The following is a 21,422-nucleotide window of genomic DNA, read 5'->3' as shown; positions in this document are numbered from 1 at the left end:
CTGGTTAGCCAGGAGGCTGTGGCTCCTCAGCTGTTCGTGTTTGATGACATAGCCACCGCTGACAATAACAGCGTGAGCTACTTTCCCAGCTGTTAACAAGCGAGCGTTAACGTTAGATGCCTAGCTAGATTCTGTTTCACCTGTTGAATCCAACCTTCACCCTAACCGGGCGTCTCCTATGACGTTTAACGTCACACCAACCTTAACTTTATCCTATTTCCAACCACTTGCCTCTACGCCCTCCCAGGTCTTACCAACGTTTCGCAACTTTTTTTTTAATCACACAAAGGCCACTATAATTTACCTTGAGGTGAGCGTATAAGTGAATACAAACAGTAAGCATTAACATTTACAACAAAATGGACAACACAAATAGACATACTTACCTTGTCTATCTGAGTCGCAAAACCGCCACACCAGTTTGAATCTATTTCCAATGAAGTATCGCGACACGAGACTGCGTCACCGAGACTTGTGCCTGATTGGCCAAGCAGGTGATGAGCCAGCAAAGCCCAAGAGGTGGCTGTAGATAAGGGGGGATTTCATGGGAAATATGCTTATATTTCACGGTCACCTTTTTCGTGCTGAAGAATACAAGTACACCGGTAGCGCATCATCAAATTGCTTACAAAACATGATGCATAAAAAGCTGTAAAGATCGTTACATGTACTTCTGTCGTGAGATCTCTAGTTTGTTTCAATGATAAACCCCAGAGGGTTGCAGCTGAATGCCAACAAATTAATTTTTTATTGCTTAACTATCAAGTAAGGACAAAATAATAATAAAAAAAAATTGTAAAAGTGCAATAATATCTGCAAAAAATAGAAATTATTTGTCAGTCAGCCTGTGAGATATAAGCTATTGACATTCATATTTATAAATACAGTAAAGCAACAGAAATTCCCACACATCAATATTCATAGAACCATCTTTCTCCATATTATTTAAACATATAAAGAACTGCACACAAAAAGCATACACACTATTGGATGTAGATATTAGAAATGCAAGTTTTATAGCAGGTCCTTTTTAAATCAAATGTGAATAAGACACTTGTGTATATCCTGTTTTTCATGTTAGTTTTACATTTCATTGGATAACCTCTTACAATAATCACTAAGTTAAATTATTAATAGATACCTAATAATAATAATAATATAATAAAATGAATAAAAAGATGCAAACTTTGTGCAAAAAACTATTTTGTTCCACACCTGTGTTTTTGCCCCACTGTAGAGCTGCAGCTGCTCTCTACTTCACTGTAATGCTCTGGTTATTTTCTAAGCCTTAATAAATTATTAGTACATTGTGTTTTTGGTGCTATAACCCCCGACCCATTTTTAGTACTTTTCCAGCAGTAAGTAGCTGCCACACTTACATGATGTAATGCCAAGGTCAACAGAATACAATCCTGAACACTGTAGAGTTTGTATAGAACAAATGCATATGGTACATAGTGAGATTATACGACTTCAGTTTAATCAACCCATCATCGCATTCAGTTCATGTATTACACTCTACCCACACTTCCATATAGTTCACACTAGATTTTTACATGACTTTTAATTGAACATCAGTATATCAGTCCATTGACCAGCCTCCTGTCATCACATTCACTTGGAACAGAAACACTAGACAATGTTTCCACATGTTTGGTCAATAGATGGTTTTCCTGGTGTGTTTTTACAGAAACAAAGAGTGTTAATATTATCTTTGATGAGGAATCATACATCTGCTTTGTTCTCATATTTACAGTAAACACACTGCGTTCTTCTCAAGCTGCAGCAATGGAGGCGTCATCCAGCTGTCGACCCTGAGGCTGAGGAGAAAGAGGAGAAAATTATGCTTTGGAACAACGTTAAATATCAACAGCTGAGGTGAGCTGCTCAGCCAGTGGTCTGTGAAAATCTTTGTGTGTGCGTTACCTTGACAAAGATGCGATGAGGCAGGAAACGTCTGAGTGTGTGTGAGTTGGTGGTCGGGCAGCGGGGCAGGCTGATGTTGAGCTGTGGTAGTGTTTGGTAACCAGCCATCAGCGGGTAGTAGTTATACAGAATCTGCTGCTCTGAGCCAGGGAGGATACGGAGACGCACCTGCACACGCATGTGGACACGGACACGGACGGACACACACACACACACACACACACACACACACACACACACACATAGTTGAAATGTATCTTCTTACTTATCCATGCATTTGTTATTCTTTCAGTTTCTACAGGGTAATAAAGGCTGTGCCAGTTAAACAATACTGGTTACAATATCACAATGTATCAAAGTTCACAATATATAATTTTTTCTTTAGTTCAGACCAAAGGAACAGAATAACAAATGTGGACCAAACCTCAGTGTGTTGAAGAGTAGCTACACCCTAAATATTTTTATTGCGCTTTACCAATATCTCAGTCTGGTTGGCATATGATGCTGACACTGTAAAAACAGCTTTTTCTGCTTAAATGTAGCTGTTTTCTATGTCCTTCCTAAGGTCTCAAGCCCTGAACCCTCAGAAATGTCACCTGTAAGTAATTGAAGGCAAGAGTCTGTAAGGGCCAGAAACTGTATAAATAGGAATGGGACAGCACTTTGTGACTTTGGCTATCACATCACCATGACAACACCAAAAAAACCCATGGTTTTAATTATTGTGGGTTTAGGTTTTTTTATTTTTTGTTTTTCACTCATGGCCAAGACACTTCAGAGACTGACTGGCTGATTTGAACATGATCCAGGCTCTTACCTTACAAAGTGGATGAGGGGCAACTGTTAATTACCTAATCAATGTAACATATGTTTTTGTTAAAACAGCATCAATAAACAAAGAGATAAATAGCTGATGAATGAAATAGGTGCATAACAATACAGGATGTTTATGTTAAAGTTAGGCTAGTGTTTAGCAGATGCTTTTGTCCAAGGTGACATTAGATTAACATCAGTTAACATAAGAATGTGTTGTTTTTTTTATTGTTTACTTCTTTATTTTTCTCATCTCCGTTTTATGCCATTTGTTCACATTTTTACGTTTCCTGCCTTCACCCGATAGGCTAATCCCATGTTTCACATCACAACGCAATGAACTGTGGGGAATTCCATCAGGTAAAGTCTGCAGAAGTGGCTGCAGAAGAGCTCTCGTGCACTTGATGATTTGACACTAACTCACCGGGAGCATGTCTTGGCGGTCAAAGGTCTACAGGCCCTTTTCACGGTGCCCTTAAGGGCAACACATACAGGAAGAATCAGGAAATACTAATTACTGTTATTAGCATCACAGTTAATGTCAGAATCCATGTCATACTGTCATTATCTCCTCAGTAACTGGAGACCAGTACTGTACTGACAGAAGATCATCAAATCATCTGCCTACATGCAGTTGTTAATGAGAGAATGACCAATCTTACACCCTGTTCCACATCCATTTAACTGTGCTGCCAAACCATCAGATGTGTTCATGAAACATGTATATTAGTTTTGCGCCAGCTGATGGAAATGCAGCTACATCACCTTTTGTTTGCCAAATCTTTACTTAACAGTGAACAAAGCTATACCTGTTTGAGTCCAGAGAACATGAAGGCATCAGAAGGTTCAACAGCCATCTCCACCTCTTGCACCAGAGCTGTTCTGTTTTCTATGTGGTAACGAACTGGAAGAGACTCTCGGACTCGCCCAAATGATGGTAAATCTACACCAGAGGACAAGACAGGTAGAGTCTTATAGACCCAAAATAGAGGATGACTTTGAAAATAGAGCCTTTTCTTTTTTCAGACTTTAGGTCCAATAACAGATTAAACTAAACATAAACCTAACTTGTGAAAGAACAGTTTCATGTAAATCACTTTAGATAAAAATGTCATAAAGAAACATATAAATGTGCACATTATGTGTTTATTCATGTAAACCATGTGTATCCTGACCAGCATGGATATAGAGAGGGACAGTCTCCAACATGATGTGAGGTAACGTGATAGTAGTCTGGATAAGAGGACTGTCTGCAGTCGCGGACTTTCTGTAAAACACCGTTACAAACAGTTAAGAGATGTACGAGCTTGTTCAAACCCACTGATCACTCAGCTACAGCCTCTCAGTATGTGTGTGCGTGTGTGTACATACCTCTTCCATGATATCAGATACTGTCCTGTAGCCACAGTGTTAATGCTGCTGGTTAGTGGAGGACATCGCAGACAGAAGCACTCACTGGCACACTCACCTGTCTGCAGAACCACTGAGCACACACACACACACACACACACTATGTTACAGCCATGTACTTTACAGCTAATTTATATCTATGACTCCACAAATGTTTTTCCCAAGAGAACTTTTCAAAGTGGCCGGGTACCTTCCTGCAGCTGGGACTGAAGCTGCGGTGTGTTGCTGGTCATAGTAAGCAGTTGCAGAGAGGAAGAGGCCAACAGAAGAGGCCAGGGAGACGAGGAAAGGATGTCTGTCATCAACAGGAAGGGGATGTCCACGGCTATTCGTTCCAATGGCTCGAACTGCAATCACACAGACATCCAGGCATAATAATACCACTCCTTATACTCTCACAGCTAGAAATCAAGGATGGTATGTCTGCTACAAAATCACCATTACCACCATCCAACGACCCACTATGTAAACCAGCCATGTACATCCACACTGTCATGATTTTCCTTCCAGTTCTTTCTGAAGAACACTGCTAATGGAGTAAATAAATTGAAAAATAGATAATTACACACCTTGGTAGAAACAAACTTCACAGACACCTCGAATGGGACCACTGTCTCTATGGTAACCGTCTCATCCTGAAAACAAAAGAACAAGAAATTAGTAAACCAGGTCAGAAACAAAATTTTTAAAAACACACTGCAACACATGAAAACCACTAAACACTGTCTATGGGACATGGACACAGTGTCAAGTGTTATGACTGGCAGCTGGAGGAGAAGGAGCTTCTCTACCTTATGACATTTGCAGACAATCTGTTGTCCCTCCACTGAGGTATCGATGCTGTAGGCCACATGGAACAGGAAGACCCTTGATCCGGTCGACACACACCTCACACATACACATCTCTCCAACTGGAGACAAACACACAGAAACCGAGTTACTACTTTCCACTGCAGGGAGGCTGAAAGTGTAGGCAGTTGTGCACACAGAGAAGTTACAATGCACAAAATGTTGTGCTATACGAGTTTCTTAGGACATTTTCTTTTGAATGTGAGCGTACCTTTTCACCTGGTTTCAGATCTCCCAGGGGTACGTCAGGGAGTAAAGCAGGTGCAGTGTCGTCACAAACCTTTGAGCCATCAAGTGTCACATGTGTGGTCTGTCCTAGAGTGGCATCCTGGCCTGGACCACCAATAAAGACAGACAAAATCATATACTGTACACTGATGTTAAGCTGTTCATTTGAAAAAGCAGCAGTTTAAGTATCATAATAACTGAAATCGTATTCAGTTGCTGTACCAGACAAAGAACTATAATATATCCTTTAATAATGTTTTACCATTGCTGTGGAAAGATGAGTTAGTTAGAATAGTTCAGTAATTTGCAAAGTATCAAGTTCCTTTCTGAGCGCAACACGGTGTGATCGATATCAGCCTTTTGTCTGTGTGTTACATACAGAGCTGAAGTCAGGATGTGGTTAGCCTAGATTAGCATATAGATTGGACAAAACTAGACCATTATACTTGGGAATATAATGGTGTTTTTCCTCTGCTTGTTATGGGTATACCTGGTTTCAGGCCAGCTGTCAGTTTGACATCCTTGGCCACGCTCTCCTCCTGTGACTGGATGGTGAGGCAGATGCAGTACATTTCATTGTTAAGTGCAGGAGGCTGATGGCTCAGTTGAACAGATATCTTCGGGACTCTGGAGATGATCCTAAACATACAAAAACAGATGGACATTTCCCATTCCTGTTGATTTCAGTGTGGACAAGAACTGATACTGTGGAAACTGGCATGCAATGTAATAACTTTTCCAGAAATGCTGGGGTTGTGTTGCGTTTCAGCCAAGCCTTACATGGTGCTTTGCTGCACAGTCAGGCTGTCCCAGTCCAGCTCTTGTCGCATCTCAATGCCCCTCCCCCATCGACGTGATGACCTGCTGGCCTGCAAGGCTTCGTGGGTGGAGGCTGCATCTCCACCTGCCCCTCTCCAGCTCAGAAACACACAGCGGCCTCTGACACTGCCCAGCATCACCTCAATACCTGTCATCTAAACAAGCACAGAGTCAGCAACAATGTATCTCTCTTTCAGACACATACACAAACTGATAAACATGGCTCACCTCGATCTTCTTCCCAACATCTTCAGTCTTTGCTACAAAGCTGAAGTTGTAGCATTTGGTCTTTCCTGGCAACAAGCTCATACTCTCCTGACCTGATGACTCCACCACACACCACTGGTTGTACTCCTGCATACAAACACATGATTTTTTTTTTTTTTTGCCTTAGACGAGGTCCTGAAACATGTTAGCAAATAAAAGACAAAGTAGGCTTATGTAGTACTTGTATGAATGTTTAGACCATGCTCATACATGTGTCCTAAACAGAGTACAGCTATTGGTTGTACAACATGGAACAGTTAAAATAAGATACTGACATTTTATTAGGTACAGTCATATTATGTTTATGAAGGTTCTGTAGCACCAAAACTAAGTTATCTGAATGTCCTTTTCTACAGAATAATACCGTATGTCCTGTTTGTGCCCATTGAGATAGCAAGGCTTTATTTGTACCTTGCTGTATGTTCTGTGTACCTGATTGCTGAGGCTGACAGCCAGCTTATTAAATGTTACAGGATGAGGACAGTCAGCTCGGAGGAAGACCTGTAGCTGGATGGGCTGGTCTACATGGAAACTGGGAGAGTGGAATTTGGCCTTACACTGGACTGGAGCCAGAAGGAGAAAGCACAGTCAGCAACAGTTATTATTTCCAGCTTCTATAATTAGCAGCTACGTGAGTTAAACAGAACATTTCTTCAGTCATCATTATTTGATAACCTTCATGTAGCTGAAAGGCGTGGTGGAAAGTAAATCAAGAGTGCATTGTTTAGAAATGTGAACAGCTGCTTTGGGTGAATATGTGAATACTAACTGAATGGTATGTAGTCCTGAACTTCTATAGTGAACTCATTCAATCCAGCTAAAGCCATTCGGTCGTTCCACAGTGACCTGGCTGAGCTGACAGAAGACGGATCACACTCCGGCTCAGCATCAGGGACCTCATTCTAGTGGAATGAGAGAAAGTTAGAGAAGTAAAAGGATAGGAAATGATGGTTGACCTGGGCCAAGTACAAGCCAGATGAAGTACAGTAAAAGACTGTCAGAGAAAATCTATTTCAATCAGAACCCAATTTCACGGACTAACATTATAACATGTAAAATATCTAACATGCCATGTTAGTTCTGTTAAATTAAAAGGAAATATTTAGTTATTGACTTGATGGCCTTTGGTTTACAGAAGACTGTGGATCCAGATGGGTTTCATCTACTCACCATCAGGACTTTGATGAGATTCTTCTCGATCCTTGACTTTTGACCCTCCTTTAGTGTTGAAGCTAGAGAACAAAACTCTACTGTTAGCTTTTCCAGAGGTAACTGAACCGGTTGTTTTTATTATGCAACTATCCACAAGGTTGTCTTTAAATAGATCAGAACAGCCCTCAGCACAATAACTTGTAAATATACCACTGTATATATATATATATATATAGGACTGCACTCTTCTGGACAGAGATCTCAGATGTTGTTCCTGGGATCTGTTGGAGCCACTCTCTCAGTTTGGGGGTCACAGCCCCCAATGTTCCTATTACCACGGGGACTATTGTGCCTTCGCCTTCCACATCTTTTCTAGCTCTTCTTTCAGCTCTTGGTATTTTTCAAGCTTCTTGTGTTCCTTCTTCCTGATGTTGCTATCACTTGGGATTGCTACATCTATCTCTACGGCCTTCATCTTCTGTTTGTCCACCACTACTATGTCCGGTTGGTTGGCCATTACCAGTTTGTCAGTTTGTATCTGGAAGTCCCACAGGATCTTTGCTTGGTCATTCTCAACCACCTTTGGAGGTGTATCCCATTTTGACTTTGGGACTTCCAGCCTGTACTCGGCACAGATGTTTCTGTACACTATCAGGATGCTGGGCTTGGGGTAAAACCCGCCGTGCATTGTAAGGAGCTTCCTTGTCTTGATGTCAGTGGCCTCTATCTCCTCCTTTGGCCAGCTTATTATGCCAGCAGGGTACCTGATGACCGACAGGTGTTAATTGCCCAGACTTTGCTCTTTCCATTCAGCTGGCTTCTCAGGACTTGCCTTACTCTCTGCAGGTACTTGTTGGTTGCTGCTTTGCTTGCGGCCTCTTTATGGTTCCCATTTGCCTGCAGGATCCCAAGGTACTTGTAGCTGTCCTCAACATCTGCTATGTTGCCTTCTGGTAGTACAATCCCCTCAGTTCTGACTACCGTCCCCCTCCTTGTTACCATTCGACCACACTTATCCAGTCCGAATGATACAGTATTCCAATGTCCTGGCTGTAAATCCTAGTGGTGTGGATCAGTCAGTCGATGTCTCGTTCACTCCTGGCATACAGCTTGATGTCATCCATGTAGAGGAGGTGGCTGATGGTTGCTCCATTCTGTAGTCGGCATCTGTAACTGCTCTTGGTGATGATCTGGCTGAGGGGGTTCAGGCCTATGCAGAACAGCAGTGGGGACAGAGCATCTCCTTGGTAGATACTGCACTTGATGTTGACTTGTGCAATTGGCTTGAAGTTGGCCTCTAGGGTTGTTTTCCACATTCCCATTGAGATCTTGATGAAGGCTCTTAAAGTCCTGTCGATGTTGTACAGTTCCCAAGCATTCCAGGATCCATGTGTGAGGCATTGAGTCATAGGCTTTCTTGTAGTCAATCCAGGCAGTATCCATAGGTCCCACATCCTCCGTATGTAACCCCTCTCGCTGGAGTTACTTGTATAGTAGCATTCCAATAGTTCCCTGTTTGCCTCTCTTGTCCATAAATGTCTTCCAGTAGCCCACTTCTCATCAGGTTGCCCTGGTTCCTCAACACCTGACACGCACCTTGTTGACCCGAGTGACGTCCCAGCCGGTGTGACTCTTGTTTTTCCAACTCTCATTGCCCCATGAGGTAGGCAGGTAGCATTAAGGGCCTTGCCTAAGGACCCAGGCGGGATATTGACCGTGCCCTGACCGAGTCACTGTACCGGAGTCAAATTCCTCATATATTCAACATACCAGGTCAAGAAAATTGATTCTCATCAAAATAAAATTAATTTCTAAAAAAGAAACATTTATTAACTGTAATTTTAGCAGGTAAACTGCCAGTCCAGAGTAAACAAACATACAGGACAGAGTAGAGGAGGGCTGGAATGCAGGATGAAAAAAACTGAAGCAAATAAAATTCATCTTGCCATGTGTAAACAAAAAAGGTTCACAGATGAACGCATGCATCCACATTCAGAATAACACAGCTGAACTTGCAGGTTGCAAGGTCTTAATAGACAAAGTGGATTTCCTTTACCCTACCCCAGGTAGCCACTGATAGTTCTCTGTCTGGCTGTAGTCATGCTGCTTACCTCTGCCCAGCAGCTCCATACAGTATATGATGTAGTCTTTAACACTGGCCATCAGGTAAGCACAGCGGAGAGCTGTGGTCAATATGGCTGTCAGGAGACCCCACCACCGCTCTGTGCGATAGTCACACATCACATAGTCCAGCAGCCTGGAAACATAATCACACATACACACACAGTCATTTTGCAGGTATCTTGCTTAAAGAGAGAAAATTAAAAAAAAAAAAAAAAAATCTCCATGCAACTGCATTGGTGGGTTTAAAGACGCTATGGAGATTTTGACCACTAGTAGCACTATAGAGCAGTGATTTTAGGAACAGGTCCCTGTTTTGTTTGTCTTGTACATATTCACTCAAAGTCTCATGGGCACATACAAACAACTGTGTGCATACGGGTAGTGCGTCCACATCTTTCCACTGGTTTCCTGCATGAATAAACCTCAAAAAGACTGTGAAGAGACAGCTAAGTTATCAATGCACAGTTAAATATGCCCAAAGCTGGGTGAGTATTGATGTTAAATGGTGTTTAGACCTGTCAATAGGCCCCATAGTGAGTATGAGGCCATGCCATCATTAATCTGTTGGACACCATGGCTGGCACACAGCGCTCTAACCTTAATCTGCAGCACCTTTGGCCTAATCCAACATAACCTACCCCACCTACCTTCACCCAATCAAAGGGTAATTACTCAGCAGCTTGAGCCAGCCTCATATCTACATTGTATCTGTTTAGGTTAAGCTGCTGAGAGACATGAATGTAAACAAGACTTTAGTAAATCACAATGTTTGCAAGGAGGCTGCAAATGTTTAATGAGTAGGGTATGCATTCAACTTGTTTGTTAAGCCTCAAGGATGCACACAATGTACATATTCCTTTCAGAATCTCTCCTTTAACAAATACCCACCTATCAGCCAAAAGCATGAAGTCTGCACAAATTAACTATAGCTGTGCTCAAGAGTTTGGGGGGAGTAGGACGTCAAGGTGTTTACATGTATCTCAACATTTACATTAAAATATACCACAGAGCATAACTGTCATTTACACAGAAGCACATCTTCTTCCTTACTTCAGGGCTTTGGTGTAGTCTTTAGCATGGTAGTATTCCTCTCCCATCTGCACCACTAAGACACAAACAGAACATTTGTGTGACAAGGTTAAACAAAGGGCTACTGTGACATGTAAAATCTTAAGCGTAAGAAAATAGTCCTTGAGGAAGAAAACAAAAAAAGAATTTGCAATAGAGATCACCAATCATATTACAAAGAGTATGTGATGTCTTCTCTCATTTTCTGGAAAGGATACTAAAAATGAGCTCTCCTCACCGTGCAGTCACAAACGGCCGCCTGCTGTGTCAAAGCGTGACATTAACTTCTACATGTGAAAAGGAGAATGCTACAGGAAAAGGGGCTGACACTGACTGTAAAATGTGGTGCAAAATACAGTGGAATCAACTGTAGAGTATTCAATAAAAATAGCAGTGAAATTCAGCATGCCTCATGTTGTTGTAGGATGCTTTGGAAGCCCCTGCAGGGCTACTGGAAGCTTTCAAGAACCCGAGGAGATTAGGAGAGTATGCTGATACTCACTGAGATGGCTCTTCATTCGAGGGCACTTGTACTTCTTAAACTGGGCGACAGCATTACTGAGAAGTGCTATTATCAGCTCCTACAGGGACAGAGTCAGGGAAAGGGGTAGGTTTTAAGTACAATGCAACCTGAAATACATGCATCAGGGACTTCTTGATCACAAATTTAACAACAGTAGGTGCATCTTTCTGAAGAAGTCGCAGAAGTGTATGCTCCTGATACTTGGAATATTGTTTCTTGAGAAAAATGTTGATATTCATTCTGTCATGTTTTCCTAGGGAATAAAGTGCCTGCTTAACTTATAAATATGTGAAGTTCAGCTGGTTAAATTTAGGAAGACATTCAATTCCCACTATGACTACTTCAGGAGCACCGCAGGACTGTGCAAGCTCACCTCTACTTTTTACATTAGATACAGATGATTGTAAAACCGATATTCTAAATACATTTATCTTGATGTTCTTTGATGACACCACATTGTTGTCTTTGTTCGGCTCTGAAGATGATTCTGGGATTCATCATCAGTACTGTATGGACAGGATAGTGAAATGGTGTGATGAGAGCTCATTTATTATCAATCCCAGAAAGACACAAGAAATCCTTTTTGGTCTTCTACTGAATCTTATCTTGTACCACTGTCCATAACACACTGACTGAACAAGTATACTCCTATAAGTATTTAGGTGTCTATGTGGATGCTGCTCTATCCTGGAGCACACATACAGTTTGTCATTGACAATGTACAACAGCACATTTATTTTTTAAGGAGACTTAGGTCATTTGTAAAAACAGAGAAAATCTAGTGTCATTTCTCCGCTCCACTCAGGCCTAAAATTCATTAGTCCCACTCCACATGGTGTCATCTAATTCGCTGCAGTAACCATGCGGCCATGCTCGGCAGACAGAACCCTCAATGTGAACAGCAGTTCAGGGGAGAGAGCCCCACCCCTCAAAGCCCTCCCCTCCATGCCAAAACAGTGACAGAGAAATGAAAGAAAAACTATGGCATTGAAACTAATAATACTTTAATACTATTAATACTTTATTAATGCCAGTGTTTGTTTGTTGTTGTTTTTTTATTTATACAGATGCTTCAACAGCAATGTTTACTTTTTCAGTTATGGTTTTGTTTTCAATGCCAAATTTTATTTTTCAATGACAAAGACTAAAGTCATCGAACTGGCACCAATTTTTTTTCTAATTTTGATGTTTCCATCACCTTTTTCTGATGCAATACTTCAAAAACCCAGCTGATGAAACAGTGAGTCACAATTATGTCAGAGGTACAGTGGAACCTCGGTTTTCGTATGCCCCAGTTTTCTTATGATTCGGTCTTTCGACGACTTTTTTTTCGTAGAAAATTTGTCCCAGTTTTCGTACATCCCCTCGGTTTTCATACAGTTGATTGTTCGGTTCAGCGTCATTAGTCCGTACCAAACTCGTCCGCCTGCCCGCGTGACTCGGCCACTCATTTCCCGGAGGAAATGAGTGAAGGGAAGTAAGACCAGATAGGGCCTTGATACATGAAGTCCTTATGGAGGGGGATTCCCCTTCCAAACAATAACCTCTCCTCCTCCCTCTCCCCTCCTCGCCATCTTCCATACACCAACAAGAGTCTTCAATAAAGGTAAAAGTGATGTTAAATGTTCATTTATCCATTTCATTAGTCATTTATATTTATTTCTCATTGTTTCCTGTATTTAAAAATATAGTTATTCTCTATAAAATGTATTTTTTGTTAATATTTTTGGGTGTCTGGAACGGATTAATTGGATTTACATTATTTCTTATGGGAAATATTGCTTCAGTTTTCGTACGATTCGGTTTTCGTCTGACTTTTTCGAACGGATTAATCACGAAAACCGAGGTTCCACTGTATGTATATTGAGTGAGTGTGAATACTTACAGAATGTGGCACACCTCTTTCTTTAATCTGCAGGGCCAGAATCCCTGTCTTCTCCTTCTCTGCATCTGGAGGATCAATACCTAGAAGTACAAACAACACAGAGGTCATTTTAACTTGAACTATGAGTGGGATCGTGCACATGCTGTGCCATACCATAATCATTTAGGCAATATTCAACCTGCCTAAACGCTTGCTTACTATCTTGTTAAAAGGAGAAGCCGTTCTCCTTATAACAAGACACTTTGTGTTTTTGAGATACGTTCACATTAAAATGTTATTTTGACATAATGTATCTTCTCCTTCTAACAACATAGGCTACTGTATTTTCTCATAATAATGTGAGCCCTGCACAGCTTGGAGTGAGCGCAGCGCGCACACTTACTTTCAGCTCATTCAGTTCAGGAGCCTCTCTCATCATCACCTCCCATTTCAGCGTGACCAGCGTTGTGCTTAGAATGTACACTCCAGCTGGTCCTTGAGAATCACTGATCTGACACTTAAATCCATGCACAATAATTAGGCCACAAAGTAACACATGAATGCAGCTCATGAGCAAACACCCTGCACATGTCCCGATGATGTTTCAGGCATTACCGACAACAGTTGAGGTCAGCGTGGCTGCTGTTACTCACACCAAGCTGCACAGGCTCACATTAGGTAGTAGAAATGATATGATCCATTTTTGGGGGGTGTGATATCATATTAGATCAGGCCATACATTTGAAACTACCTACTGTATGTTAACCATCCAATGAATGCCAGACACAGCGGCCTAATACCCGAGCAAAGATGCGCACGGTGCTTACAGGGTTAAGGCTGCTCATCCAGCTATATACTGTAACTTTCCACCATTAACTGGAGGGTTCATTGTTCAGCTCTGTGAATCACACAGGCCAACCCGCCCTCACCCCCTCTAGGCTGTGTTCAGACAGACTTTCACTCTATATAAAATGAAAAACACAGCCCTTGTCATTCATTTGACTGGGGGAACAGTGCTGATGCAGCGAAGAGTGGGGTATCACTGAGGGGTCATTCAAAATGACACTGCTGTGCAGCAAAAAAAAGTTGGATCTGGTTCAACTTTTTCTGCAATGCAACATGGTGTCCTCTAGCAAGGTGTTGCACTGGCAATCAGGTCCATGTAAGTGTCCATTCCTGATGGATTACATTGTAACGTGAACAGTGAATTTCTACTGTTTACCTTGAGATCGTCACGACCAAAAATAGAAAAGCTGTAACTGTGATAACTTGATGATGTCACTATTGCCATCACTCTACTGCCACTGGAGCCGTCCAAATAGAGCACAACAGAGCAAACATGGATTTGACAAACATAGCTTTTGTTTTGGCTTCCTTTTATTTCCTTAAAATGTGCTGCCATCTCCTCCTTCTTTCTGTTTTAAAGAGCGCAGGCCTCCTTCTTCAGCTGAGACATTTCCTACTGCCAATCATAATTCAGACATCTGAGCTGGGGTGGAGTAATGCGCACTAGGACTTGCTTCTGAGCAGCACCAGATATCATGTCTTTCAGCCCGGGCACCATCTGTTTCTGAGACAATAGTGGCAGTGGAATGATAGCATATGTTGTCCTCTAAATGACATCATCCAGCACCTTTTTTAAAATGACATATTCCCTCATTAGACAAACAGTGTGTGGGCCTACTCTGGTGTCCTTGTCTCCATGGTCTCTGTCCATAGAAGTCCAGTACTCCGCTCTGGGTATCCAACGGGTCAGGGGAGGGATAACTCGTTCCGCTCTACAACCATAAACCCTTAACTGGTCATTCTGCTTATATGAGTAAGGTACAGCAGTATCTGTCATTCATATCAGGGTTAAGGTAGTAAATAAAATGTGTGTTGAATGTTTCTGCTCTTTCAGTTTACTGAGATTTACTGAGAGCCAGGACACAGTAAACAAGCAGTGTATGTGTAAATTATTAGTAGCATTATTGTATATTTGTATTACTGGCAACAGTAACAGTTATAGCATAACAGTAATTGAAGTAATATCTTCTGTAGTGGTAGTACTAGCAATGGTAGCAGCGTGGTACTACTGGTAGTTTTAGCAGTGGCAGTATTCTCACCTGACAGAGCTGCTGTGCCAGCTGCTTCCTGTCCTGACTGTAGCAGGCAGCCTGCTGGTAGTAGAAACCAGGGTTCTGAGTCTGGATGGCTGTCAGACCCAGCTTTATTGCTTCATCAAACAGCTCACCGAAGGACTGGAACCTGACAGCAAATACACATTAAGGGACAGGAGGAAGCGCTGAGGGTCCTGACTGACTTTGGTCACAGTGTCTTTAAAATTTGCTCTGTCTTCACTGAACATTTTATATGAGTATCTACAAGGACGAAAAACAAGGTGACTGAAGCACAAACATATGTATATATGAAATCAAGCAGGTGGTTTTATGTGTGTGGATCTTACTGTTTAGACATCCATGCAGCATGCTCAAAGGCCAGCTCAGCACTGCCAATCTTCTTCTTACACAGGTCAATGTGCTTCCTAAACTGGGCTATAGCATCTAGAGGAGTGTTGTGCTGGAAGCACAGGCGACAGATCTACAGAGACCAAAACAGAGAGAGACATTAAGAGAGAAAGATGGAAAGAGTACTGTAGTATAAATACATTTGTAATCATCAATATGTGATATTTTCAGACATTTGTGCTCACATGTTAAATTTTATTATAAATTTTATTTGTTTATTCTGAATGCTAAATAAAAGCTCCAGCTTTTATTAACTTCCAAGCTGTTAAAAATAATCTGAGCTGAAAATAAGCACTCCCAGTTGGAAGAAAGAACAGCACTGTGTCTGGCCACACCTGCCTTTATCAGCATCTATGCAGCAAAAAGCTACAGGCCTACATTTTTTCCACACATCACAAAACACATAGTTATGCTGAATGTTTAGCATTTTGTTGTGGGGTCTAACATGAATGCTTTTACTGATGTCATTCTAGACAAATCAGTCTAGTCAAGACGGCCTCTGAAGCAGCTCAGGTCAGGTGGTGCATAAATTTTGTGATATGGTAGAAAACAACATTTTAATACATATGCCTAAACACATCAGCCATAATAACGTAATGTTACTGCATCGTACTGTTTTTTCACCTGTCACTCTGCCAGCTGCAGAGGAGAACCTTTTCACTCACCAAGACAGATAGAAATGTACCTTATAGTTGATGAACCCAGCCATAGTCTTGATCTCCAGCATGTTGGTCTCATGGGCTCTGAGCTCATGGATAAGACTGTATGCTGTTTTGTAGTACCTAAGGAAAAACACACACACAATTACACTCAGAAGGAGCCCAGGTACAAACTGGAATATGTTGCTATGCTTCACAGGGGTGTTTGCTTCTGTAGCCATCTGAGAATGATAAGCTTGTGTAAAGAGCAACCATTTGCTGAGTCTATTTTGTCTGAAAAAACAAATAAAAAATATTTTCCCACAACTATCTTGACAGCTGGTTGGAAATGCTGCTGCTGTTTCATCAGAATCAGAATCAGCTTTATTGGCCAGGTGTGTCGGACACACGAGGAATTTGACTCTGGTACAGCGGCTCCCATTGTGTACATACATGTCAACAAGCAAGGGAATGTGCATTAAGAAAGAGAAAAAAAAGGTACTTAATGAAATTCTAACAGGAGCTGATCGCAGCAAGGTATCAGTAGCAGTCTGTGACCTCAGACTTACTTGAGAGCATTCTGGGTGTCCTGTTTCAGCTCACTGAAGAAAGCGATTTTAAACTGGTGTCTGACAAACAGCAGCTGGGAACACCAGGAGGTGGAGAAGAGGAGGCAAAGAAAGATAAAGGAGAAACATATATGGCATTTCAAAGTTGCTTATAAGCAATGTTGTATTACCTTCAGGTTTGCCTTCAAAGCTGAGCAGCACTGTGTGTTATGCTGCATTTACTGGACAATTTATTGCTCACCACCTTTTTGGGTGTGTTGTGGGTGCACATACCTGATGTGTGGTCTTGTTAAGGAACTCCTTGTGTGATTTGACACGACGAATCTCAGTGTAGTAGTACGTCTGAGCATGCTCATAGAAGGCATTCTCCAACCTGCAGAATACTAATCATTAGATGAACTGAACCAGTAAGGTGCAATGCCTGTAACTTCAGCTTCCAAATAAGGTTACCCTTGCCCCACTGGTGCCCATGCAGTATTTATAACTGGTACCTACCTTATAATGTAGCCCACTAAGTGATCAGTGTGCGGCAGTACAAAGAGACTCTTGCCAGACAGATCACAGGCATTACAAAGAGCTGAGGCTCTCTCTGATGCAACCAGGTCCTCTCCTGTACACACATAAACAAAAATGAGGGTGCAGGTTGGTAAAGACGCCAGTGATAAACAGAGAAGACTACTAAGGTTGTGTTCTCAACACAGCAAACGTACAACAAAACTAAATTTATCAGCTATTCTAACTATTTCACCAGCAGGCAAAGTTTTCAGTTTTTTTTTATTTTACATAAACATTACTAAAGTTAGTAGAGCTTAGATGCTGTCTACACAAAAAAGTTTGTAAACTTTTTAAATAAAGGTGTGGACTGCCCATCAACCTCAAGGTGTAACCATCAGTCTTTACAACATGTGGAACCACTGTTTATAAAACATACATCACAGTTTTTTACTGCTACTGTTCAAAAAGTGAGACCGAGATACTTTGGAGATTCACTGTGAAACTTATGTGGATGGGATAGGACACATGATCACAACCTAATATGAATCTTTACCTGGAGGCAGAGGGGTTTTCTTCTGGATCAGAACCACAGCCACCTTGGTGTTCCTGCTCTGAAGACTGGTCCTAAAGACAAACAAACACAACGGCAGATTAAATTTAGTGTAATCATGTTTCTGGTAGGGGTGTGCAGGACAATGTCAGCTATATAAAACCCAGTCCATTCCCAGTTCCTGCTTGTTTATTCCAGGTATGACAGCTGTCAAGGGGCGTTCAGCACCAACGTCAGTGAACACCTGAACAGGTTCTGAAACATTTCTTGTATGCAACAATAACAGGCTTCCATCAGACTTGCAAGGACTGGCATTTACAGTATAAGAGTGAGTATTTTGTTAATGAATGATGGCAGTCATGACCCTTCTAAAAACATTTTAGTGAAACAGAAATGTTGAAAATCCATGTGACAATTTGTACCTGATCCCAGCAACCAACCCACAGAAATTACAAACAGACCCACACACATACAGCATATGGAAAGAGTTCAGGCCTAAACAAATAAAATGTACCAATCATACCTGAAGCAGCTGCCTCACTGGCAAAAAAAAACCTTTTCTGAGGGAAAATAAAATGTATACCTACCTGACAATCTCCACTTTAGTGGCACATTCAGACTGTTTCTCCTTCCATTGGGGGTCATCCCAGTCCAGTTCATAGAAGAGAACAACCAAAGCAGGTACCAGATTGAGATGTTTATTCATCCAACCTGTTTTCAGGATGCCTTTGGGAATGTACCACTCATAGGAAGTTCGCTACACAGAGAGACAGAAAAGACAAACATCTTTAGAAACAATAAGGAATACAGACTACATATATAATACTGCTCATGCATAAAAAACAAACTTCACAATATTTTTGTTTTGATGTTTTCCACATCTTAACACTGATATAGTAAGCTCATCTGAAAATGAGCCTATGCAAACAGTAATGATGTTACGTTTGACACCAAAGCTTCAGAGCTTGTGTCGTTTCCCTGGTTGTCACATGACTAATGACAAACAAGACCTTGTTTTTCCCAGAATCATGTTTCATTTTGCACTTTGAGTGGATTGAGTAAAGCCTCATCCATGTGCATGACTCTCTCCACTTCTATCAGCATATTGTGCACCACTAGTAGCATGACACTTGTCAGTCTGTTATGAAATAGAGACACAAAGAAAGGACTTCCCTTATTTGTGAGCATTTTGGACTGACTCTTATTTCTAAATATTCAGTAACAACTACCCTCATTTGTTACATAGGCACATAGAGCCTTGTCATCCCAACAGAGCACTTTGCTCTCAGAGTGCAGGTCTACTTGTGGTTCCTAGAGTCTACAGAAAGTGAATGGGAGGCAGAGCCTTTAGCTATCGAGCTCCTCTCATGTGGAACCAGCTCCCAGTCTCAGTTCGGGAGGTGGACACCCTCTCTACCTTTAAGATTAGACTTAAGACTTTCCTTTTTGATAAAGCTTATAGTTAATGCTTTTACCCACTGCTCACCTTGGTGCGACATTTGGGGTACTCATGGTCTCCTGGAAGCACTTTGAACGAGATGGGGACTCTGTCTGCTCGACGGTTAGCACAGAAGGAATCCCAAATGGCACGGTGCACAGCATTGTATACCACATCCAGACCAGTCAGAGCTACAAAGGCCATAGGCCGACAACATAGCTCTGGAGGAAGCTCCCACTGGGAACCTGCCATCATGATGATTCAAAAATGGATCTATCTAAACAAGACAGAGTAAGGTCACAGGCATCAGGACAGAAACTCTCTGATTAAATGGAAACAGGGAAAAGTTAATTATGGCTATCTGTCTTAAAATGCCCAAGAACATCTGCTTATTAAATCTCTCAAAGTAATTCAGGGGTTCCTGTACTGTATGTGAAATTAAAAGCCCTGAAGGATCAATTAATAACAGAGCACAAACACACATACAGGACAAAAGCATGCAATAAGCTGTCATAGCTGGTGTTCAAGCAACATAAAACACACAAACCTACAGTACAGGGACAGTTTTGTAGTTAAGGATATCAGACACCTACATTAACTAGTTTTTCGTAGTTTTTTTTAATCAATGTATGTATTTTTCAGATTACTTAAAAGTGATGGTTTTGATTTTTTTTAAGTGTAAATAAACGTGAGAAGGGATTTTTTCGTTGGGGGGGGGGTTGTTGTAGTTAGGCATACGTCTACAACAGTTAGTCAGCTAGTTAATCAGTTACAACATTGTACAACAATTTACAAAGAAAGAGCAGGAACACTGCAACAGCAGCACATATTGCAATAAAAACTATCCTGAAGAGCGAAAACAAAAAAGCTATCAAAATTTGTAATATATGTACTTCCCTGAATGTCTTTACTTAACTTAACCCTTTAAGTCACCCCCTGGCCTGTAAGTTTCATGTTCACATTGTCTGCTTCGATGTTGTTCTTGTTTTTATGTTGATATAGTGTTCAATGTAATTTCCTTTGGTAGATGCTTAAAGAATCAATATAAATATTCTATTGTTTTCCGACAGTCTAATGACAGAAGTAAACAAGCCATTTTTTAAATTTCTAACATTCCTAAAATTACTTTTGTGCAGGAAGTTAGGTGAGCATCACTACGGATATAAATACTCATGGAACCACCGAGCATTAACAGACCGGCTATATGGAGAACAGCTAGCAGGAGGTCACAAGCGTCAGCACTAGCTGAAAGGAGCGGAGCTAATTAGTTGCTGCTGACATTGACAAGAGTTGTTTACTTCGTATAGACTGTAGATCGACTATATACTTTGACCTCCACGGGGTTTGCAAAATGTCTTGACATAAGAGACATTTGTACAAAAATTTATTCTACACTGAAAAAACAGGTGACATGTTATAATTGTTGTTAGCCATGTAAATACACAAGCTATATGCATAAAAGCACACACATCGACAACGAAAGCGGAAGTAAGATAATAAAACTGCTAATGCTACCAACATTGCTAGGCTATTGTCGTGTCAGCACTCTCAATAAACCCGCAATATAATATAATCAAGTATATGAACTCGGGAGTACATTAAACATACCTGAGCTGCATCACTTCAAGTGAACTGATAACGGTAGCAGGGAAGGCTAGCTTCGTTGAGCTAGCTAGATGCGCTTTAAAGATTCTTAATTAGCTGGGCTAACAGCGTTAGTTGGTGAGCAACGTTGCAAAATTAGCTAGCAAATTAACATCAGTTTTAGGCTGCTTGACTTAGTGTAGCCAAGTCCCAACTCTAGTCACTATTAGAGAGATAGTCATCGATATGTTATACTCGACAGAGCCGGAAAATAGATAAGCTATTTCGGCAGCTATTGTTGAACCAACAAATTAGCTAGCTAGTCAGTTGCCTGTGGCAGAAGACGAATAACACATCCGGTTCGACTTTTCAAAGTTAAACTGCTATTCACGAAATACATTTTATTGCAATTGACTACATACAAACGATTTTTAACAAGAAAAGCAAACTATGATAATATTAATATTAACATTTAAACAACAATAATAATAATGATAATAATACATCTCCACACAGCACATAAAAAATGCTACTTCTTGCCTGGCTGGGATGTTATGTCAACATGTACAGTCTATGACAGAAACAAAGTCACCTGGTT

General features: G+C 41.1%; 2 protein-coding genes across 4 annotated transcripts in view; both read right to left on the bottom strand.

Moving 5' to 3' along the window:
* spdl1 (spindle apparatus coiled-coil protein 1) overlaps positions 1 to 503 on the bottom strand; it is a 7,804-nt gene extending 7,301 nt beyond the window's left edge. Inside the window, exon 1 of one of the 2 annotated variants that reach the window (XM_020611229.1) lies at positions 387 to 503. The gene's annotated coding sequence lies outside the window, so the exon portion shown is untranslated. The remainder of the gene's footprint in view (positions 1 to 386) is intronic. The other variant, XM_020611230.1, reaches the window with a different exon arrangement.
* A 956-nt stretch (positions 504 to 1,459) lies between these two features.
* Positions 1,460 to 21,170, bottom strand: trappc11 (trafficking protein particle complex subunit 11). 2 transcript variants are annotated; one of them, XM_020611293.1, is made up of 30 exons: positions 20,849 to 21,170; positions 19,289 to 19,517; positions 18,390 to 18,559; positions 17,806 to 17,876; positions 17,253 to 17,367; positions 17,031 to 17,130; positions 16,758 to 16,831; positions 16,236 to 16,332; positions 15,490 to 15,623; positions 15,149 to 15,290; positions 14,728 to 14,821; positions 13,065 to 13,144; positions 11,159 to 11,237; positions 10,639 to 10,693; positions 9,576 to 9,721; positions 7,483 to 7,544; positions 7,082 to 7,214; positions 6,745 to 6,875; positions 6,274 to 6,399; positions 6,007 to 6,200; positions 5,717 to 5,865; positions 5,210 to 5,331; positions 4,941 to 5,060; positions 4,719 to 4,784; positions 4,340 to 4,496; positions 4,111 to 4,222; positions 3,915 to 4,006; positions 3,549 to 3,682; positions 1,927 to 2,094; positions 1,460 to 1,820 (listed from the first exon to the last, which is right to left on the bottom strand). In XM_020611293.1, the coding sequence occupies exons 2-30, from the start codon at positions 19,493 to 19,495 to the stop codon at positions 1,776 to 1,778; spliced, it is 3,375 nt and encodes a 1,124-aa protein (XP_020466949.1). In that variant the 5' UTR covers positions 19,496 to 19,517; positions 20,849 to 21,170; the 3' UTR covers positions 1,460 to 1,775. The 2 variants fall into 2 exon arrangements, with proteins under 2 accessions (XP_020466949.1, XP_020466950.1); XM_020611294.1 differs by having other exon boundaries at positions 19,289 to 19,513.
* Positions 21,171 to 21,422: the final 252 nt, after the last annotated feature.

This window comes from Monopterus albus, unplaced genomic scaffold, assembly GCF_001952655.1.
Source record: "Monopterus albus unplaced genomic scaffold, M_albus_1.0 scaffold111.1, whole genome shotgun sequence".
Taxonomy (NCBI): Eukaryota; Metazoa; Chordata; class Actinopteri; order Synbranchiformes; family Synbranchidae; genus Monopterus; species Monopterus albus.
Note: the sequence above shows the minus strand (reverse complement) of the source record. Positions and strands in the feature narration are given on the sequence as shown.